At 41.5% G+C, this 18,681-nt stretch overlaps 2 protein-coding genes across 2 annotated transcripts in view; one reads left to right on the forward strand and one right to left on the reverse strand.

Moving 5' to 3' along the window:
* SLK (STE20 like kinase) overlaps positions 1-5,397 on the reverse strand; it is a 48,916-nt gene extending 43,519 nt beyond the window's left edge. The window contains 1 exon segment of the mRNA XM_033065655.2: positions 5,026-5,397. Coding sequence (XP_032921546.1) covers positions 5,026-5,175 — 150 coding nt within the window. The 5' untranslated portion in view covers positions 5,176-5,397.
* A 588-nt stretch (positions 5,398-5,985) lies between these two features.
* STN1 (STN1 subunit of CST complex) overlaps positions 5,986-18,681 on the forward strand; it is a 45,036-nt gene continuing 32,340 nt past the window's right edge. Inside the window, exon 1 of the mRNA XM_033066634.2 lies at positions 5,986-6,072. The gene's annotated coding sequence lies outside the window, so the exon portion shown is untranslated. The remainder of the gene's footprint in view (positions 6,073-18,681) is intronic.

Below are 18,681 nucleotides of genomic sequence, written 5' to 3' on the forward strand. Positions count from 1 at the left end.
ATTGAACTTACATTTAGAACATTTTCACCTGATGTTTCTTTCCAGGTCTGGGCTCATGGCAGAGTCACACATGAAACCTGTTTGTGAAACACTGTGTTTGACTGGAAGCTTTCAAATGTGAATTTATCTTCCAACTAGTGCTAAACATGTAGGACTTCAGACAAACTCAAGCAGCATCATTCCACAGGGAACTATATGATTCACAAAGGAATGTCCACTAAGTTTCAACAGCTCTACCAAATTCTTCTAAAGAATTAGTGGAACTAATGACACCACATAAGCAAAAACATAAAGAGTAGAAAAAACAAAGCCTATCCTACTTCAAGCTTAGATGTTAAGTGGTCAAAATCTGTTCCTGGGATTCCTAGGTTACAGATGTAAAAGACATCCACCCTAGTAAGCAGCATGATACATTACTATCATCTGGATAACCTCAAATTGAAATATCCAACTGCAGAACAATGTGCTGTAACACCAAAGAAATTAGAAAGTATAAATTCTCTTTGCTCTGGCCTTAATTTGTTTATAGGTCAGACTAATTAATGCATTTTCTAGGATTAGGAAATAAGTTATTATGTTAGTGGGCACAAAAAAGTACTTTAAGCAGCTACCAGCAGTCAGTTCATATTTAAACATTAAAAGGAATTAAGAACACATAATCATTAAATGATATAATTGGTCCAGTCTTATTAAATCACTACTTAAAAATTCTTTTTGTTTATACCTGCTATAGAAGACATTAAGGCAAACCCAAGCTGTCCTGTAAGTCATATAGGTTCATTATAGATAAGATGGCTTCAAATATAGATACAAAAGCTTAACTTAAATGAACCAATACCATTGGATTATTGGACTTGAAGAAACACTGTTGTCAAAAGTACCAGCCAGAGATGAGCTGGTACTGACCACTACTGTTAACAGAAGTAAATATGAACTTAATGTAGCTACACTTTTCAGAAGATGATCCAATTGGCTAATGCTGTTCACCATGATTATGGTTATCAGCTTGCACAAACTTTCTTCTCTGAACCTAAAGAAAAAACAGATTTTTTCTTTTAACCAAGCACCAATTAATTGCTCAGAGTTGGAAAACCTGTGCTAGCAACTTCATAAGAAGTTTGTTTCATTCTCTGAACTGCTATGAGAATTTTGTATACACAATGCTTCCAGCATCTTAGATTTAGTGTAATGAATGAGATACTCTAAAGGGGCAGAACACTCCAGTTTAAACAAAGTGTGAATGAAATTCAAAGCCAGACAAGTCCAAAGAATTCCTTAATAAAAATTGAAACAGATATACACTATATACTATCTCTATATACACACACCATATAGAAATACACTCTTATATTGCATACAAACATTATGTTTTACCTCTATAGAGTCTGTTCCCACAGAAGACTTAAAATTAGTACACTTGTGCAGACACCCATATTAATCACAATCATGGCCAAAAGTACATTAATTTCTTGGAGGAGTATCCTCCAGTAAAGGGCTCAGAGATGACAACAACTAGACACTATGAATATGCCTTTCTGCAAAGTGAGTGTACAATGTTCTTACTGCCAAGAGACTGGCAAATTTTACTGAAATACAGGCCCAAGACTTTATTTATTTCAAAAGGTTAACTGAGGAAGATAAACATCATTAATGAAAATACGGATATCTGCAGCAAGAAAGAGCCACAGATCACATCAGGCATTTGAAAGGTCTGTTTTCACATCATCTGAACCTTTACTTCTGGGAATTCAGAAAGTAGTTTAAAGCTGATGAAAGTCATTAACACACTGATCTACCTTGAAGCAATATTTACAATGTGCACAGAATTGCGATTTGACACAATAGGGTACCAGAACACACAATACAGCAACATGATCTAATAATGTAACTACTTTCTAAAGTAAACTGATTATAATTACAATAAGAGCCCATGTTTTCTCAGGGCACTTAACTGATCAAATCAAGAGCAGTTTCAGAGTGTCCCTCTTGTGTTTTAGGGGTTGTGTCTGACTGCCAAAATTCAAACTTCAGATCAGCCTCCAGTGCTAATATTATGCGTCTCCAGTGTCTGTCAGAACTCCAGCAGTCCACTCAGTTAATTCTAAATAATCCATGAAAAGCACATAAAAGAGACTGGAAAAAAATTCTATCATCAGGAAACTCAAAATTCGCCTCAAGGGCCATCACCTGATAATGAAGTACTGCAAGGATCTATAAATTGTAAAAGGACCACCACCACACCATTATTCATTAGCCAAGAGAGAAAAGAAAACAGCCTAAAAGTGGCCTCTTTGAAAAGCCTGAAAAGGGCCAGAATAAATAGTCCTACATGGCTGTAAACCTTTGCCATCAGTAATCTGCAATTACAGAGCTCCTCTCATCACAAGAGACTTGCAATAGCAGTTGAAACAGTATTTCTAAACATTACTGAGAAGCCCATGAATACAAATGTATGAATTGTCAGAAATCAAAGCCTTAGAACACTGCAACAAACAGCTTCAAAGGAAATAAGTTTTTCTAGAAATTCAGCTAAGATAGTAAAAAAAATAAGCAAGATCCATGTACTTGATTGCAAAGAAGGGGAATCAATCACGAGTTTACAATGCCCTTAAGACTTCTGTACACAAAATTAATTACCACTGGACAGCATTTTTTAGTAAATAATTTAATCAGTACTGTCAGAATCATTTAGAGTTGTTTTTGAGGTTTTATTTAAATATTTGACACTTTGTTCAGAAGATCAGCTGCACAACTAAACCAATTATCCCTCTATGGGAAATCATAGCATGTAACCAATCTAACCTACTTTTTAGAAATTCAAAGTATACAAAGACTTATTTATATGGCAGTTCCACTTTAACATACATCTGCCAAAACGCTGTCACACACAGATCCTAAGATCTTAAAAAAAGGCAAATGCACTTTTGGCAAATGTAACTGACACTAAGGTGATGGGGGGTTGGCAAATAAAACAAATGAAAATTCCAACCCCCACACTTCCATTACCTAAAGACAAAGTCTTCAAGCATTCTTGAAAGCTTTGTTCTGGCTTATAGTTTTGAATTCAAAATTTGAGAAGGACTTGAATGCCTATGCCTGCAGTTTCTCCTTTGAGGTGTATATCCATGAAAGAACCACCTAACACACCTCTCCTTTCCATGCTGTTTGTTGGGATGCACACTCAGGTGCTGGAACACAAGTACAGTTTGTATCTGTGTGTAAGCCTCCTTCTCAAACTAGATGGAAACAAAAAGAATGCTGATGGACACATGAAGTATTCTACTTTTTATTAAATGAGAATTTTTTCCCAGGAATACTGCCTGTTAATTCGTATAAAGGGCCAACTTCAACAAGTTGACCAGGGTAACCACGTGTAATTCTGCCTATGATCAATTCCAACAGTGATCTCTGTCCTTTCAGTCAGAAATAAATCTCGAAGTGAAAAACGACATCCAAGTGGAAAACATTCTCCTGTTTGTGTATAGAGTACACTGAAATGCAAATTTTACAGCTCCCTTGCTCAGACACCTTCCTCAACTACTATTGCTAATACAGACACGCCTGCAGATGAAGTGAGAAGAGGCTTGAGGATGGGAGGGGAAGTGCACAGTGGGGGAAAACACATTTAGTATCATATCTGGGAAACGAAACTCCACTATGAAGCTCAGATTAAAAGTTTAATATTCTGCAAGCGCTGTTAAGAGATGTTAAATTTTTGTGTTGAGCAGCTTTATGATAGAGCAACTTCAGACATATTCACAGCCATTTAAAAAAAGACCCAAAACTCCAATCTTCAAAAATGACATGAGCACCACCATCTAGACTGTGTATTACACCAGTATCTAAATAAACTAGATGTTCTTAATATAGAACATTGACACACATTCCTCGGGTGAAATGACCCCACCTAACATTCTGAACTTACTGTGGCACTTCTGCTCAAATTTACAAACAGGTGATATCACCGCAGTACAATAGAATCCAAAATAATTTCTACCAAAAATAGCACAAGTTTCATGAGTACCCAGATTTCATAAACTCTCAAATGCAGTAGTCTAAATATAAATGTTTCTTGACCGAATTAGTTCTCAGAAACACTGTAAATGCTATCCTCTCATGTTATTTTTTCTTAGTCTCCAGAAGCTGCTCCAGAGCTTCATGTCAGTTCCCGTTTCCCTCATGCTTATCCATCAGGATGGTTTTTCCACGCTATCCGTAAACCAAACATGGAGCATTAAAACCCTTTTAGAAAGAGGCAACATAGGTGAAGATTTTCCTGAAAGCTAAAGTCTTGTCAAACACTAGCAAGTTGTATCTATGTCACTGTAGTCTACTTGGCTTGATAAATTCTAGATAAGCATCCTTAAAAACCCTACTTGTATCAGCGCACTTAAAGGTTTAAAGAGCAAACAATTGAGAGAAGTTAGGAGACCAACACATGAATTCTGCCACACAGGGAAAGCCAAGAGAACACAACTATTTAATTCAACTCCACGCGGAACAAGATGGGAGAATGCCCGTTAAAGCAACAGCCTGGCTCTGTACACTACACATGGAACACAGAAGTCAGTTTTACTGCTCATGGGGCTCCTTCCGTACAGAGGGGAAAAAAACAAAAAAGTATGAACTATGAACTTCGGATCTAAGAAAATGCAGTCTTTGTAAGGTTAGGAGCCCTATGTACACGAGTCTCAAAAAAACCCAAAACACAGAGAAGTGTGCAATCCAGCAGCGGGCAGGGTGGAGCAGAAGGCGGGACAATGACCTAATAGGTCTTTTCTATCTTTAGTTTCACGAGGCTCCGTGGCCAAGAGGCGCCGGGATCCCCCGCTCTGCCTCCGGCCGGGTCCCCCCGCAGCGCTCAGCGCCCCAGCCGAGCTCTCCCGCACTCGGCGCTGCCAGCAGGAATGCCGAGGTGAGGGACAGCCAGACAGGGAGCCCAAGGCAGCGCTGGAGGCAGAAGCAACGCTCCGAGTCATTTCTCAGCTATGAGCAACACAAGCGATCCGCGCTGCCCGCCCTTACCTTGAACACTTTACCGAAAGCACCATCGCCCAGCTCTCCTATGATTTCCCAGAACTCCTCAGGGTTCAAATCCCTCTTGACGTGCTCGTATTGTTTCTTCTTCTTCTCGCCGCCCAACTTGAAGATCTTACGAAAGTTGAAGAAGGACATTTTGGCCGCAGCCGAGGGATGGGGCGGGCGGCGGTGCCCCCTGTGCCCGCCGGGACCACCTGGCGCGGGCGGCGATGCCCAACGCGATTCCCACGCGGAGACCAAAGTCTTGGCGTCGCCCGGGAAGCGCCGTCACCACCGGGCGCTGCGGGGAGACAACACCCCGAGATGCCCCGTCCGGGGCCGGGCTCGGCGCTGCTCTGCCCGACGGGCTCGGCGGTCCCTACTCGGCCGGGCCGGTCACCATCGCGGCAGCAACAAGTGCCGGGCTCCCTCCTCGGGACGGGCGGCGGCGGAGCCGGAGGAGGGGTCACGGCTCCGCTGGGAGGGGGCAGCTGATGCGCGCCGGGCAGCGGGGAGCGGTCACGTCCCGCCTCGCAGGACGGGGCGGATGCAGGGAGGGGCGGAGGCTGCCCCGCTCCAGGCTCCCGGCCGGTGTCCTCGCGGAGCGGAGTCCCAGGGTAGCACAGCGGCGGAAAATGACGCTTCGCTGCCGGCCTCTCTCCCACTGGCTCGCACCCTCGCCGTCTCGCGCAGCGGGGCCCGGGCGGCTCCGTTTCCTGCGGGGCGGCACCTCCGCCCCCTCCGCCCTCGCTCCCGCCCGCCGCCGGCGCGTGCGCCCCGCGCTCCCGCCCCCCTTCCCGCGCTCCCGGAACCGCCTCGCGCCCCTCGCGCCCCTCCTGCCGCCGCCGCCGGCGCACGCGCGGCACCGCGCGCCCCCGCCGCTCCCCGTTTTCCCCCGCGCGTGCGCAGCGCCGCACCGGCGGCACGCGCGCGGCCCTCCCCCGCCAACGGCTCGGGCTCGGCACAGGCGGCGGGAAGAGGCGGGGCTTGGCCTGCCCACGTGACGCGGCCGCGGCGGCCCCAGCCAATAGGAGCGCGCGGAGGCTCCGGCGGGTAAGTCGGTGTCGGGCTCAAGATGGAGGGGGGCGCTCCCCCGTCCTCCCCGTACCTCAGAGCAGGACGGCAGCACTGGCGTCAGGATGCAGTGCTTCACCCTCCCTCCCTCCCTCCCTCTGTCCTATTTCCTTGTAGTCCGCTGTCTGCCGTTACGGGAGGGGCATGTGGCAGAGGGACCCTTTATCCTCTGATCCCGAAAGACGCCCCGCACCTCTCCCTACCGCCCCGCTGTCCCATGCAGGCGGGGTGTCCCCAGCCCTGTGGTGGAGGGTGATGCTCTCTGGAGGGGGACAGCTTCCCCTTCGTGCTGGCTGAGTGCCCTGAGTCCCCAGTGCCGCCGCGGGAGCCGAAGGGCCATGAGGGGCAGCCCTGTGTGTCAGGAGCGCTGTGTGGGCAGGCAGTGCCTCCCGGGGGACGTGGGGCTCTGAGGCAAGTGTTGATAGCAAAATACGACGTTGGAAGACTTTTGTTTGCAGTCCAGTGTTGTCCCTAGACCTGCTACTGGTTTATCTTCTGTCATAGCAGGGTGTGATGTTCTTGGGCTGCCCGTTTGGTATCTTAGTTAATCACCGGGACAGGCCTGAATTTCCTTATCTCACAACCTTCTCTTCCCACAAATGATTCCTTCCTCGCCCTGAAGTATAATTGTATTTTAATAGTTGTGTTGTGTACATGCCACCAAACGCGGGGCGTTTCCTCACTTGAAGGCAGGAGGCGTTTCCGCTGCCTGGATCAGGGGCAGTTAGCAGCCGTGGGACAGTTGGGCTGTGAGGGCAGGAGCTGGGCCCGGCAGCGGCTCGGGCGGTGCTGAGGCTTCAGAGCCACCTGACAGTGAGACGAACACCCAGGGAAAATCGTGTGATGCCGTATCCTCGAATGAACCCCAGTGCCTGCAATTGCCGTTAATTTAAGCTGCATGATGAGCTTGTAAAGATCAAGCCTCTGGTGTGCATCATTCCCAGACCGTTTTGTTGGCGTGACAATAGTTTGCTATATAAGGAGGGTAGTGCGAGTGTAAGTTCAGTAATAATAATGAGGCATTGAGATGCCCCTGACACAAAGCGTTCATGAATCCAACAACAGTGTTCTGTCATGAGTCAATATCTTTAAACTGTATAAAATCAGCTTCACGGCCAGTCCCATCCAATGAATAGAGAGCATTTCAAGTACTCTTGCTAAACTGATTTCTTGTAATAATCAGCGTTTGCTTTTCAAAAATTGTATTTGGCTTTGTGGGCCCCTTGTATGACAGCTTGGCCACAAAAGGTAAAACTTAAGGAGGGTGTCAAAAACCAAGACTGTTTGTGTGTGTGAGGGCAAAACCAAGAAACAGCTGCAGTCCAAGGAGCTGTTTCATCTTCTGTCATCTGGCTGGCTATTAATTTCATATGCAAGTTTCATTCAGGTAGTTCGAATTAAATGCAATAATAGCATGTTACCAGAAGCAATTTAGCTTCTCATATCTTAATTTTTAAAGTTCAATATCTTTTTCCTCTCTATAATTTTCCTTTTGCCCCTTCAGGTGGGATGATATCTTTGATTTGGATATTAAAATACAATGATGGCTTAAATGATAATTTTTGTTAATATTTTTAATTTAATAGTTTAATTTTAACTTGCTTTCTGTTGGATAAAATGTGCTTTGGGACTAATGTCTGTAGGTTTATTTAAACTGACTGGTTGATAGAGGATGGGGGAAAAAAAGGGAATCCAAAGCCATAGCATGAATTCCTTGTAAGGTGGGATTATTTTTTCTTTAGTCTCAGGGTTAATGGCAATGAAGCAAGGGTGGGGATACTTATGTGTGAATGTTAGAGTAATAACTGGAAAGAAATGCAAAACTAAAAGAAGATTTCATAAGTTGTATGTGAATGAGTGAAGTTGAGCTGGCAGTTCTGGGCTGGGTTAGCAGGGCCTGGCTGTGCCTCAGCTCTGTTGATAAACATTGGGCTGTGCACAGCTCACACACAGCATCTCTGTCCTGTGTCAGTTTGTGTGTGACAAAAGAGTGCCATGCTACCTGTGACTGAATGTTAGCAGGTACTGCATGTGTGTTACTTCAGACTTGTATAAGCACACTTCCTGTTCTAGGGAGCTTTTAATTCATATGAGATTGAAAATATAAGATGAAAGTCTGGCACAAGAAAGGACCGCTTAATCTAGTGATAAGGCTTTGCTTTTAATTTTTTCTTTCTTACTCTTGACCAAATAATTCAAGATAAAACCGGGGAATATGAAAAGAAAAATTGTGACTCCGTCTCATTTTTTTTTCCTTATTCTTTCACTTTGGAATTACAGCTTGCCACTCAATCCTAAAAATAAATTCCATGAGGTGAAGGTTTAAGTGCTAGTTGCAAATCCTTCCCAATTTGCTGTGACTTCCTGGTTTGGAGGAGGCTGTATGAAGCCTGGGTGTTGTGTGTGTGGTTCTTTTGTTCCTGATAGCAGGAGTTTTTAGCAACTGTAAATGTTTCCAGATGGTGAGGATAAAAAGGTGAAATGGAATTTTATTAAAATTTCTCCTTTAGGAATTTAAAGCAATGCTTTTTGAAAATTCATTGCTTCCTTTAAATGTCAGAGGAAGATGTTAAAGATGTTAAAGAACTATGTTGATTCTACATCAAATATACTGGCTTAAAATAGCTGTAAACTCTTTATGACAATCTTTTTCATCTCTTTGTGGATTAGAAGTCTGCTTTATACTTTCTGCTGCTTAATATCACCATCCTTTCTCATTGACTCAATCACTTACTTGCCACTGTTCCTAACTCCCTCTTTAAGTTCTGTTTCTTTTAAACTGCTCCAATTTCTCTTAATTGAAAGTAAATACTTCATAAATTTAATCTGAAGTGTGTTCTTCACAGCATATATTGCCCTTTCACTGCAGTCCTACATTCTGTCTTCAGTTCTTTCAAAATACTTAATGGCATACTTTTATATTGTCTTGACTTTCTGTCCACCCACGCTTTCACTGATCTCCAAAATTCTCCCTGGTGATTGAGCTCATTGAAGTGCTGTAAGGTCACAGGTGGCTTGTTTGTGGTTAAATCTGAAGTGTAATTCTTGTTTCATCCACCTTAATCTGTCTGTCACCTCTGGCACTCAGCACTGTCCTTTCTGTTTTCTTTAATCAATGTACCCTGTGTTTTTATTGACATTTTCCAGTTGTGTGGTGGCATTTTTTCATAGGCTCTGCCATTTCTCCTTTGAGCTGTTCCCAAAGTTAATGTTTTGTTCTGTATTTGGCTTATTTCAGTTCTAACCAGTGTAGCTTCTAGATCACTCTACTTAACCCAGTGCAGGGGGATGATCACAGTCCTGGTCCTGTGGTCATGGTGTTTCTGATAAAGGCCAGGATGCCACTCACCTTCTTGGCCACCTGGGCAGCTCCTGCCTCATGATCAGAGCAGCTGCTGCTGACCAGGTTCTTTTCCTCTGGGCGACTTTCCAGCCTCTCTGTCCCAACCTGTCACCCTGCATGGAGCTGTTATGATCCAGGTGCAGGACCTGGCACTTCCCCTCACTGATCCTCACACCACTGGCCTCAGCTCATTGATCCATCCTGCCCAGATCCCTCTGCAGAGCCTCCTCCAGCAGATGAACACTCCTGCCCAGCTTAGTGTCTGTGAACTTGCTGAGGATGCGCTTGATCCCCACTCCAGATCCTTGACACACATGTTAAATGGGGACAGCTCTTGTGGCACCATGCACCGCCACGCTCTTGTCTGGCCATCCAGGCAGTTTTGTAGCCAGCAAAGAGAGCCCCTGTGCAGACCATGGCTGCCAGCCTTTCCAGAGGATGCTGTGGGAGACAGGGTTGAAGACTTTTCTGAAGTGCAGGTGGACAACTCCACAGCCTCTCCCCTGTCCATGGGTGGATCATTTGGTGATAAAAGGAGGTCAGGTTGGTCAGGCAGGACCTGCTTTCCCCCGAGCTGCTGGGTCTGATCTCTTGGTTGTCTACATACACAGCATTCCTGAAGCCTTTCTAATAAATGTACCATTGATAGAGCCGAGTCTTAGAGACTTCTCTTTCTGTCACGCAGAACTAAAACGAGACTTTGTTTTGTACTTGGTATTTTATGAGCCTTTATGATATGAGTAACAGGAATAGTCCAGTCCTATATAACACAAAGAGAAAAAAACTATAATACCAGAGGTTGGACACTCAAGAGCATGCCCATATCTCAGTAGCCAGAATCAATACTCAGGCTCCTGTCAATAACCTGGGCATACTACTTTTTATTATTGGGTTATTTTAATGCCTTACTGCAGGACCAGTTAATCTAAGAATTGCCATAGAAACATGTGGCATTTGGAAGCTTCAGCATATAAGGATATTACTCGATGTTTGCAGAAAAAAAAAAAAAAAAAAAAAAAGAGTGTTAAAATGTTTAGAAATAGGATTGATCTAATTTTGGCTTCAGCAAAGTCTGTGTGTTTAATCTAAATTTGCCATACTTTTTCAGCAGTCAGTGGGGAAATGTGTCTTCATAGGGCAATTTGCCTTCCCCATTGTAGATACTTATCTTTATCACAGTATTGACTGTGAGGTGAGTTTTCCTGGTAACATATAATGGCATTTCTTCCTACTGATGGAGACACCACTGCCACCAGAACTCTTGGAGTGCATTTTCTTGTCAGCAACACTTCTGGGAATGATGACAGAACAAATATAAAAATTGCCAAATTATCTGAATGTTTCCAAGTAAACTTATGATGTTTTATTGAAAAGACTTTATCTGAAATTAAATGGCAGAAGAAAAAGCAATAATATAAATATCAAAATTTGAATAAGGATCAGATATTTCAATAAATAGTACAAGAATCCTTCTTGGAAACGTGACATGTCAAAAGCATTTAAGTTTTGACATGTTGACTTCATTCAAGCTATAGCAAAAATTTTTTTCTTATTATTTCTTCCAGTTGATCTGCAAGAAAATCCTCTTCAAGACTGGTATTCAGAAATAGTGATATATCTTTGTAGGGGAGCAAGAAGCAAACCTCAGATTTAATGGAAAGCATCAACAACTTGAAACTCACATAGCTGATTCTCTTTGATTAACTGCCTAATGCAATTAAGAACTTCAGATCCTCATGATAAAGCTTTTCAAGAAGGCTGCAGCTTTTTGGTTTGTGTTTAGGGAGCTTTTATGTGGATTTTCAGTTAATATCAAAATACTGAGCTGCACTGGTGGATAGTTGTATTTTTTATACATAGTATATAGTATATATATACATAGTATATAGTCTAGTAAAAGTTCTCCCCATATTGTGTAACAATCTTTCATAGAACCACACAGGACTAAGTCCATCTAGAATACTTTTTTTTTTTTTTTAATAATAGTATCCTTTAAAATACTACTACTCTTAGCTATAATGCTGTATTACTTCAAACTGTTTTAGCAATTTGAGGTTATATTTCACTTGAAACAAGATTTAGTTGATCAAAACTGTACATGAACACAAAGCAAATTATTTAAAACTTATGGAACCCCCTCCATCTGATGGATATTAGAAGCATTAGTTAAGTCACATGAAAGCATGTCTTTCAATTGCTGCACCACGTTTGCCTTTCCTCCAGATGGTAATTAGACCTTTTCCTCCTGCGTAGCAATCGCAAGCTGATTTGCTCTTTTTGTTTGTGCCTTTCAAATTTGCATTAGTTCACATAGTAGTTAGGATTAGAAATTTATTAAGGGATAAAGATAGCTTTGCATCTCAGTGTTGCTCTCAGTCAATACTGGCACAAAAAATGTCTGAACAAAAAGCCCACATGTATTGCTGCTTTTCTTTCTGTAAATCCTGATTTTCTTTCACTGTTTCCCAGGAGCCTTTTTATTCCAGAATGGACTTTGTGTTCTCTTGTGATCCTGATCAGCTCTGGAATCTTGGGACCAAATAACTTGTACTGTAATATGCAAATTTATTATTTTTTAATTTTTTTTTAATGGCTGGCTGGCCAGCCATCAGACCCAATCCTGGTTTTGTAGTAAGCATAACCAGGAGGTTTATTATGCCTGCTACAATTGCTATTAAAAATATACCATTCTGACAAATAGGGAACATTTCCTACACACACAATAAAGGAAGTTTTGATCAAAACATGACATTGAAGACTGTTGATTTCTTAGTAATATGCCAAAAAGAGACATTGCAGTGGGATAATATTGCAGGTATGTCTACTAGCAAAAAGGAGAAATAGCTTAGAGTGTAAGGTACCAACTGTTTATTAATGTAAAGCCAGACTTTAAAATATTAAATGATTTTACTGAAGAAAACCAAAGTTTTTTATTGCATAGTATTTTTTTTTGTATTACAGCCATGTTTGTAATAATTTCTGTGTGTGCAGTGTTCTTCACTTTTACCTAGAAAATGAGGCAAAAAAATAGTTGACTGTGTTGTAAAGTAGAATTTGGTTTTCTGTAGGATCTCATCTTGGTCTGGCAGCAATGAGTGGAGCTGCAATAATATGTTAATTGTTAAGGCAAACAGCAGCTATTGTGTGTCCAACAATAGTCTGTGCAAACTCTGGGCACTAGCACTTGCTTATGACGGAACAGAGTATTGTGATGTGATGCACTTTTTGTCTGAAGTGCCCTGAAATGTGTCATTTTTTGGCAGAAGGGATCTTTAATAGCTAATCCTCAAAATTGTGTTTTATAGTACACTGTACAGTATTTATGGATTAAACCAAAAAAGCCCATTACATTACATGGACTGAATTGTAGCAGAAAATAAAATTACCTATATGAAAAATAATTCCTGTGGCTTCTGACTGAACACTAATGTATCTTTCTGGATAGAGTACACAAGAGTGACTTCCTTTCAGAACATGAGGTAGGAAATGGCATTTATTCAAATTCAAATGCAATTAGGAAACACTTAAATTAGCTTATAAAAGGCTGTTGGTTTCTTTACATACCAAGAAGTCGGAAATAATAATGAGTTTATCATGTTAACTGTGACAGTGATTCATGGAAGAAGTTACAGCCACAGGGAGGTATTTTCTTTCAAGAATCTAAATAATGTTCTGTCCATTTAGTGCCTTTCAATGGGATTTGGAACAAATTTTTAGAGATGGGCAAAAATCATTACCAACAAACAAGCCTAACTGCCTTTTCTCCACAGGGAGGGGAGTTACTGAAAATACTTATTTTGCAGGACAGGTATCCCTGAACAGTTTGGGGTTGTTCTGTATCAGTCCTGTGCCAGCTCTCAGTGGTCAGTTTGGACAGACCTCAGATGGAGCATTGGTAAATTATTCATTATTTCAGAACACCCTCAGAGAATTACAAAAATTGCTTAAACCAAAGGTTAATAAAGGACAATCTCTGGATTTTTAGCAGGTTCTAATAGTTTAGCAGCTGATGATAAATGATTATGAACCAGCTTTCCTTTGCTGAGAACCTACTCTTCAGATTAGTCACAGAATACAGTGTAAAGGACCATTGTACAAGTGCAGTACAATTTGTCTTAAGGAACTGAGAAACATCTGTACATCTTTGGTATTTCTAAAATTTTTCTGTTTAAAGCCCAGTTCAGAGCAGCCTGGGTATGACTAATAAATCCTGTGCTTAATTTCAGGTGTAAAAGCCTGGTCCTCAGAAAGAAGGCCCAGTTGCAAAGGAATTCAGAGAGTAGCAGGCTAGGAATTGCACCATTTTTGATACAAAACACCCACCCTTTTGATACTTTTCCTAGATGATGGCTCAGAGGACCTGTGTGATGAGCATTAAAAAAGCATAACAAAAGCTTTGTTCTTCTGTTCAAATTTATTACTTTATTCTTCAAACTTCTCCCAGTAAAGCAGATAATACTGTTATAATATATAGGCTCAATGCTTCCCCCCTGCCCCCACACCTTACATTCTGCACAGATTTGACTTCTGGGATGTTTAAACATTTCTCTACAAGAAGGGGCTTCAGACACGAAGTGCTATGAATATTTATTTGAAGGTTAAAAAAAAATTCTGGAATAACATAGGGAAACCAAACAACAAATTAGCTGGACTAGAATCAAAGATCAGTGCCAAGCTAACTTAATCTTTCAAAGAGTAACAATTAGATCTTGATCTTCCAAAAGCACTCCAAATGAGAAATCTCAGCCTTTAGGGTATTCTCACAAAGTTTATGATGGTCCTAAATAGATCTGAGATTTCAAAATTATTCTAATTTGAGTTACTTTGTATATATCAACAACTGGTCTATTTGACACTGTGTTCCATGCACAGTCTCGCAGTGTTCTGATACAGTTAAAGGATTCACTTCCACAGCAAAATAAAATGCAGATGGATTTCAGAACATTAAATGAGTCTGTCATAATCTAAAGCTTTGGTATGTGTCAGGAATATTTTTAAAACTTCAAATCACAATTGTGTGCCTAGACCAAATCATAGGTTAATTATTTTGAAGTCTCAGGTTGTAATGGAGTGCTCTGTAGTGCTGTGAATGTTCATATAAATTCTGACTTATTCCAGAAGCTGTTCTAATTTAGAACAGATGCATAAACCAGTTGAAAGGGGAGGGAGGGAAATGGACAAGAATGCTTGCCTCTAGAAATTGAGTCAAACTTGTGGAGTTCACAGGCACAGTAGCCTCAGAAAGCTATTAACCAATACTTGTCACTTTTATGCAAACTTCTGAAATTTGAAAATATTCATTCAGGAAGAGGCAGTAAATCTATACTATACTGCTAAAATAGAGTAGGAAAGCTAACTGTGTTGCCTTAAGCCAGGGCGAATTAGGTTTTATTTTCTTTTTCCTGTTAGTTAATTCATTCCTTTGTCTTGTGTCAATAAATTACAGAATTGCAGAATGAATAAGGTTGGAAGGGTCCAGCCTCCTGCTCAAGTAGGGCCCCCTAGACCACATTACTGTGGATTCTGTTCAGATGGTTCTGGAATGTCTCCAGTAAGGGAGACTACTGCACAGCCTCTGTGGGCAATCTGTTCCAGTGTGTGTTCATCCAGACAGCACAGAAATTCCTCCTCATGTTCAGGTGGAACTTCCTGTGCATCGACTTCTGCCCATGACCTCTTGTCCTATTGCCCAGCACCACTGACAGAGGCTGGATCCATCATCCTGACCCCCTCCCTTCAGACACTTACAGGCATTGACAAGGTCCCTTTTTAGGTATGTGTCTTTTCTCCACACTGACCAGGCCCAGCTCTCTCAGCTTTTTCTCACTGAGAGATGCTCCACTCCTTAAATCATCTCCTGGACCCACTCCAGGAGCTCCATGTCTCTCTTGTACTGAGGGGTCAGAACTGGACACAGCACTCCAGCTGTGGCTTCACCAGGCTGACTAGAGGGGCAGCATCACCTCCTGATCATAAGTACCTGTCAAAAAAATTTCCTTTGCCAACAGCCTGTTTGGAATCCTCTTGCTATCAAAGCTTTAATCCTGCTATTCCTCCAAGCAAGAAACTATTTGTAAGTAGTAATTTATTTTTACTTTTGTTTGTTTTTAATTTGCACTGATAACTGAGAATCCTCTCTCCCGGTGAATGTCTGTTCTGCAGCTCAGCTCATTCTGGCACACTGTGAGTGATTAAGAGCTTTCAGAGAGAGTTAATCACCCTCACAGGCTTCTTCCTGCCCTCACTTGAGACAGGTTTGGGAATTAGTTGAAGAAGGTACTTCAATGTTATTATCCAATAGCTTTAAAATGCACATAGGAAGTGAAGCTTTTCTGAATATCAATAGTGGATGTCTACTACCTTATTTCTGGTAAGCTTACAGGTGGCCATGAGAAATACATATACAGAGCTACTGAAATACATATACAGAGCTACTGTATATGAGTTTACTGGTCTGCTGAGTGGTTGGCTGATTTCTTGATCCATGGGAAACTGTATCTAATGCATGGGACAAGGACCAGAAAGAGCTACTTCTACTGTTTGTTTTGTTACAAAGTTTAGCTTGCATACAAAAGAAGTTTCAATGCCAAAAGGAGGCAAGCTAGGACAGTAAGCTTTGTCCCCCTTCCTTCCAAGACTGTGGATGTTGGAGGAGCCAGTTTGTTTGGTCTCCTGCAGCCACATGCACCTGTCCAGAAGGTTTTCCAGGCAGTGCTGTGGAAAGGTAAAATCAGAGGGAGGGAAACACGTTAAAGTTAGGACATGGAGACATTAACGCCACTGGAAGACTGTTACTCAACAGCCATGTCAGTTTGTTGATAAAACAAAGCTTTTTTTGCCCCTACCTGTATCCTGCCTTATGGGCATTGTGGGCAATGCCTTTCTGTTTTGTTGGTAGCTTCCCTGCTGGCTGCAGGTTGCCTCTTGTCTTGCTCTTCACTCACAAGTGAAGTGTGCTGTAATAGAAACTAATGTAATTAAAAGACATAGGACATTTAAAATTTCAAGGAGTATCTCCAAGGAAAAAAACCTGTAATTCTTTCTTTTGGTAAATTGTTGTCTGAACAATGTACAAGTAACATTTTGTGAAGTGCTAAACTTCTGGAAGTTCAGAGGAGCTCTAGATTTCTTAATTTTGTTTTGAAACTATGTCTTTTAATTAGAATTGTACTTACATATAAGATCTACAAGACATGCAGCATGTAGCATCAAAAGTGACAGGATTTAACATGACAGAAGCAGAAGGTGGTTTATTATGAAAGACTGAAAGTACTTGCCCTATCTTGATTTGTAACAGAATAACTTGGTAGGAGGTGGATCCAAACTGACCTTACCTTACTGTTTGATAGTTTCCCAACAGCTGTTTTCCAGGAGCCTTTTTTTTTCTTTCAGTAACATGTTTTGATCTCAGTGATAGTGTTCGTCGTGTTACTGGTGTTGGATACTTTCTTTTAATTATGTTTTTTTTTTTAAATCTGTGGGTGAGTTTCATGTCTAGAATCTTTGTTCCATATTAACTGTAACCAAAAGCTTTACTTCCCAGGTGAGTAAAATTTACTTGTATAATAATCCAATAGGTTTATTTGGTTTTAATTTAAAATGTTGTATGTGGCTGTAGGTTATTAAAAACATTTACTGAAAAATGGTGGGTTTGACTGTACCATGCTGGAATTGCCTCTGCTGATCATGAAGAGTTGAATAATAGTCATTTGTCACATAGGGTGTTGACTCAGACACAGATGATTTCAATTCAGATGACAGAGGGTGTTACATAACCCAGCTGTTGACTCTGCTCTTCTTTCCACAAGTTGCTTTGTCCATGGCAGGAAGGGCTGACCTGTGAAGCAGTTTTTGACAGCCACAGTTTCTGGCCTAATTTATTCAAGTAAACCAGTGGTGGCTTTAAGCTGTTTTAATATGCTGGGTTGGCAGCTCCAACAGTTTGGGAGCTGTTTCCAGTGTAAATTGTCAGTGCTAGCATGGCAGTGGCAGCCTTTGGAGTAGAGTGAAAGCCTGGTATGATGTTTAGGTTGCCTGCATTAGTGCATAAATTCTCTGTTTCTGATTCATAGTTAACTTGAGAGAGTTTTTGCAGCAGTGTGCCAGCACTTGCAGAGCAGTTGCAGACAGCCTCTGGCCAAACACATTTTCTTGGCTCAAAATGATTAATCTCAAGCTAAGGCAATTTTCTCCAAGAGTTTTGGTTGTTAATCAAATTTGGAGAAAAGACAACAAGAAACATTAAAACAGATACTCCTCTTTGAGATTTCAATTGCACTGGGATTGGAAGAAGACAGTTTACATTTTTTTGAAAGGGTACATAGTGGGCACAAGAATGTGAGCCAAGAAATTTATTGGCCAGGGTTGATTCTACTGAATAAATCAATAGGGTGTTAAATAGGAAGCTATTGAGACAAGGCTGCCAGGTAGGCTGCTTAGGATGGAAGAAAGAAAATGGGATTGGGGGGTGGCATGGTTGGGAAGGGTGCCAATTTTCCTTGCTTTCCCTTCTAGGATAATACCTTGCTGAGCTCACAAGATCCCTCTGGGGATTATGGACTTGGTTGACTTCTCAGCAGAGTCAGGATAACTAACACTGATAGCAGTGAGTGGAAGACACAGCCCTATTTAATATGTTAGTATAATCTCAAATTGAGGCTTCTTGTTTATTTGTATCTAGATACCTACTATGTAAGCTTTAGATTTTTGCTGTTCAGACAGAGTTATTTTCCCAAGAAGAGCTTAATTCTTTTTTGTTTTTGATAATGCCTTCATAGCCTTTTTCTGGAGTTAAAAATAGAATATAGGTATCTTCTATCTGATGAACTTGTGGACTAGATGTTTCTGTTGCCTTTTTTTCTCCTGTAACAGGATTGAATTCTTGCACTACAGCAACCCTGAAGTCATTACACTGCACTTAAAACAAAATGCAGAAAGGGATGACCTTTTGCTAGGACTCTGTGTTGTTTATATTCCTAAGCCTGATCACCATCTCCCAGCAAGAGCCAGTTTAATCCTTAAACATTTGTACATATAGTATCTGTTCAGAATTGTCTATTGTTTGCTGTCTGCTTCTCATTGATTATAATGCTGTGCATCTCCACAATGACCCTATTTGCCCCTTGGATCTTGATTGTACAGGGCAGCTCTTATCTTCCTTGCTGATAGCATATCACCAATGGTACCAGTTAAGAGCTGAAAACACTTGTAGCATAATGGAAAGTTCCACTTTTGCCAGGATGACT

Source organism: Catharus ustulatus, chromosome 8, assembly GCF_009819885.2.
Source record: "Catharus ustulatus isolate bCatUst1 chromosome 8, bCatUst1.pri.v2, whole genome shotgun sequence".
Taxonomy (NCBI): domain Eukaryota; kingdom Metazoa; phylum Chordata; class Aves; order Passeriformes; family Turdidae; genus Catharus; species Catharus ustulatus.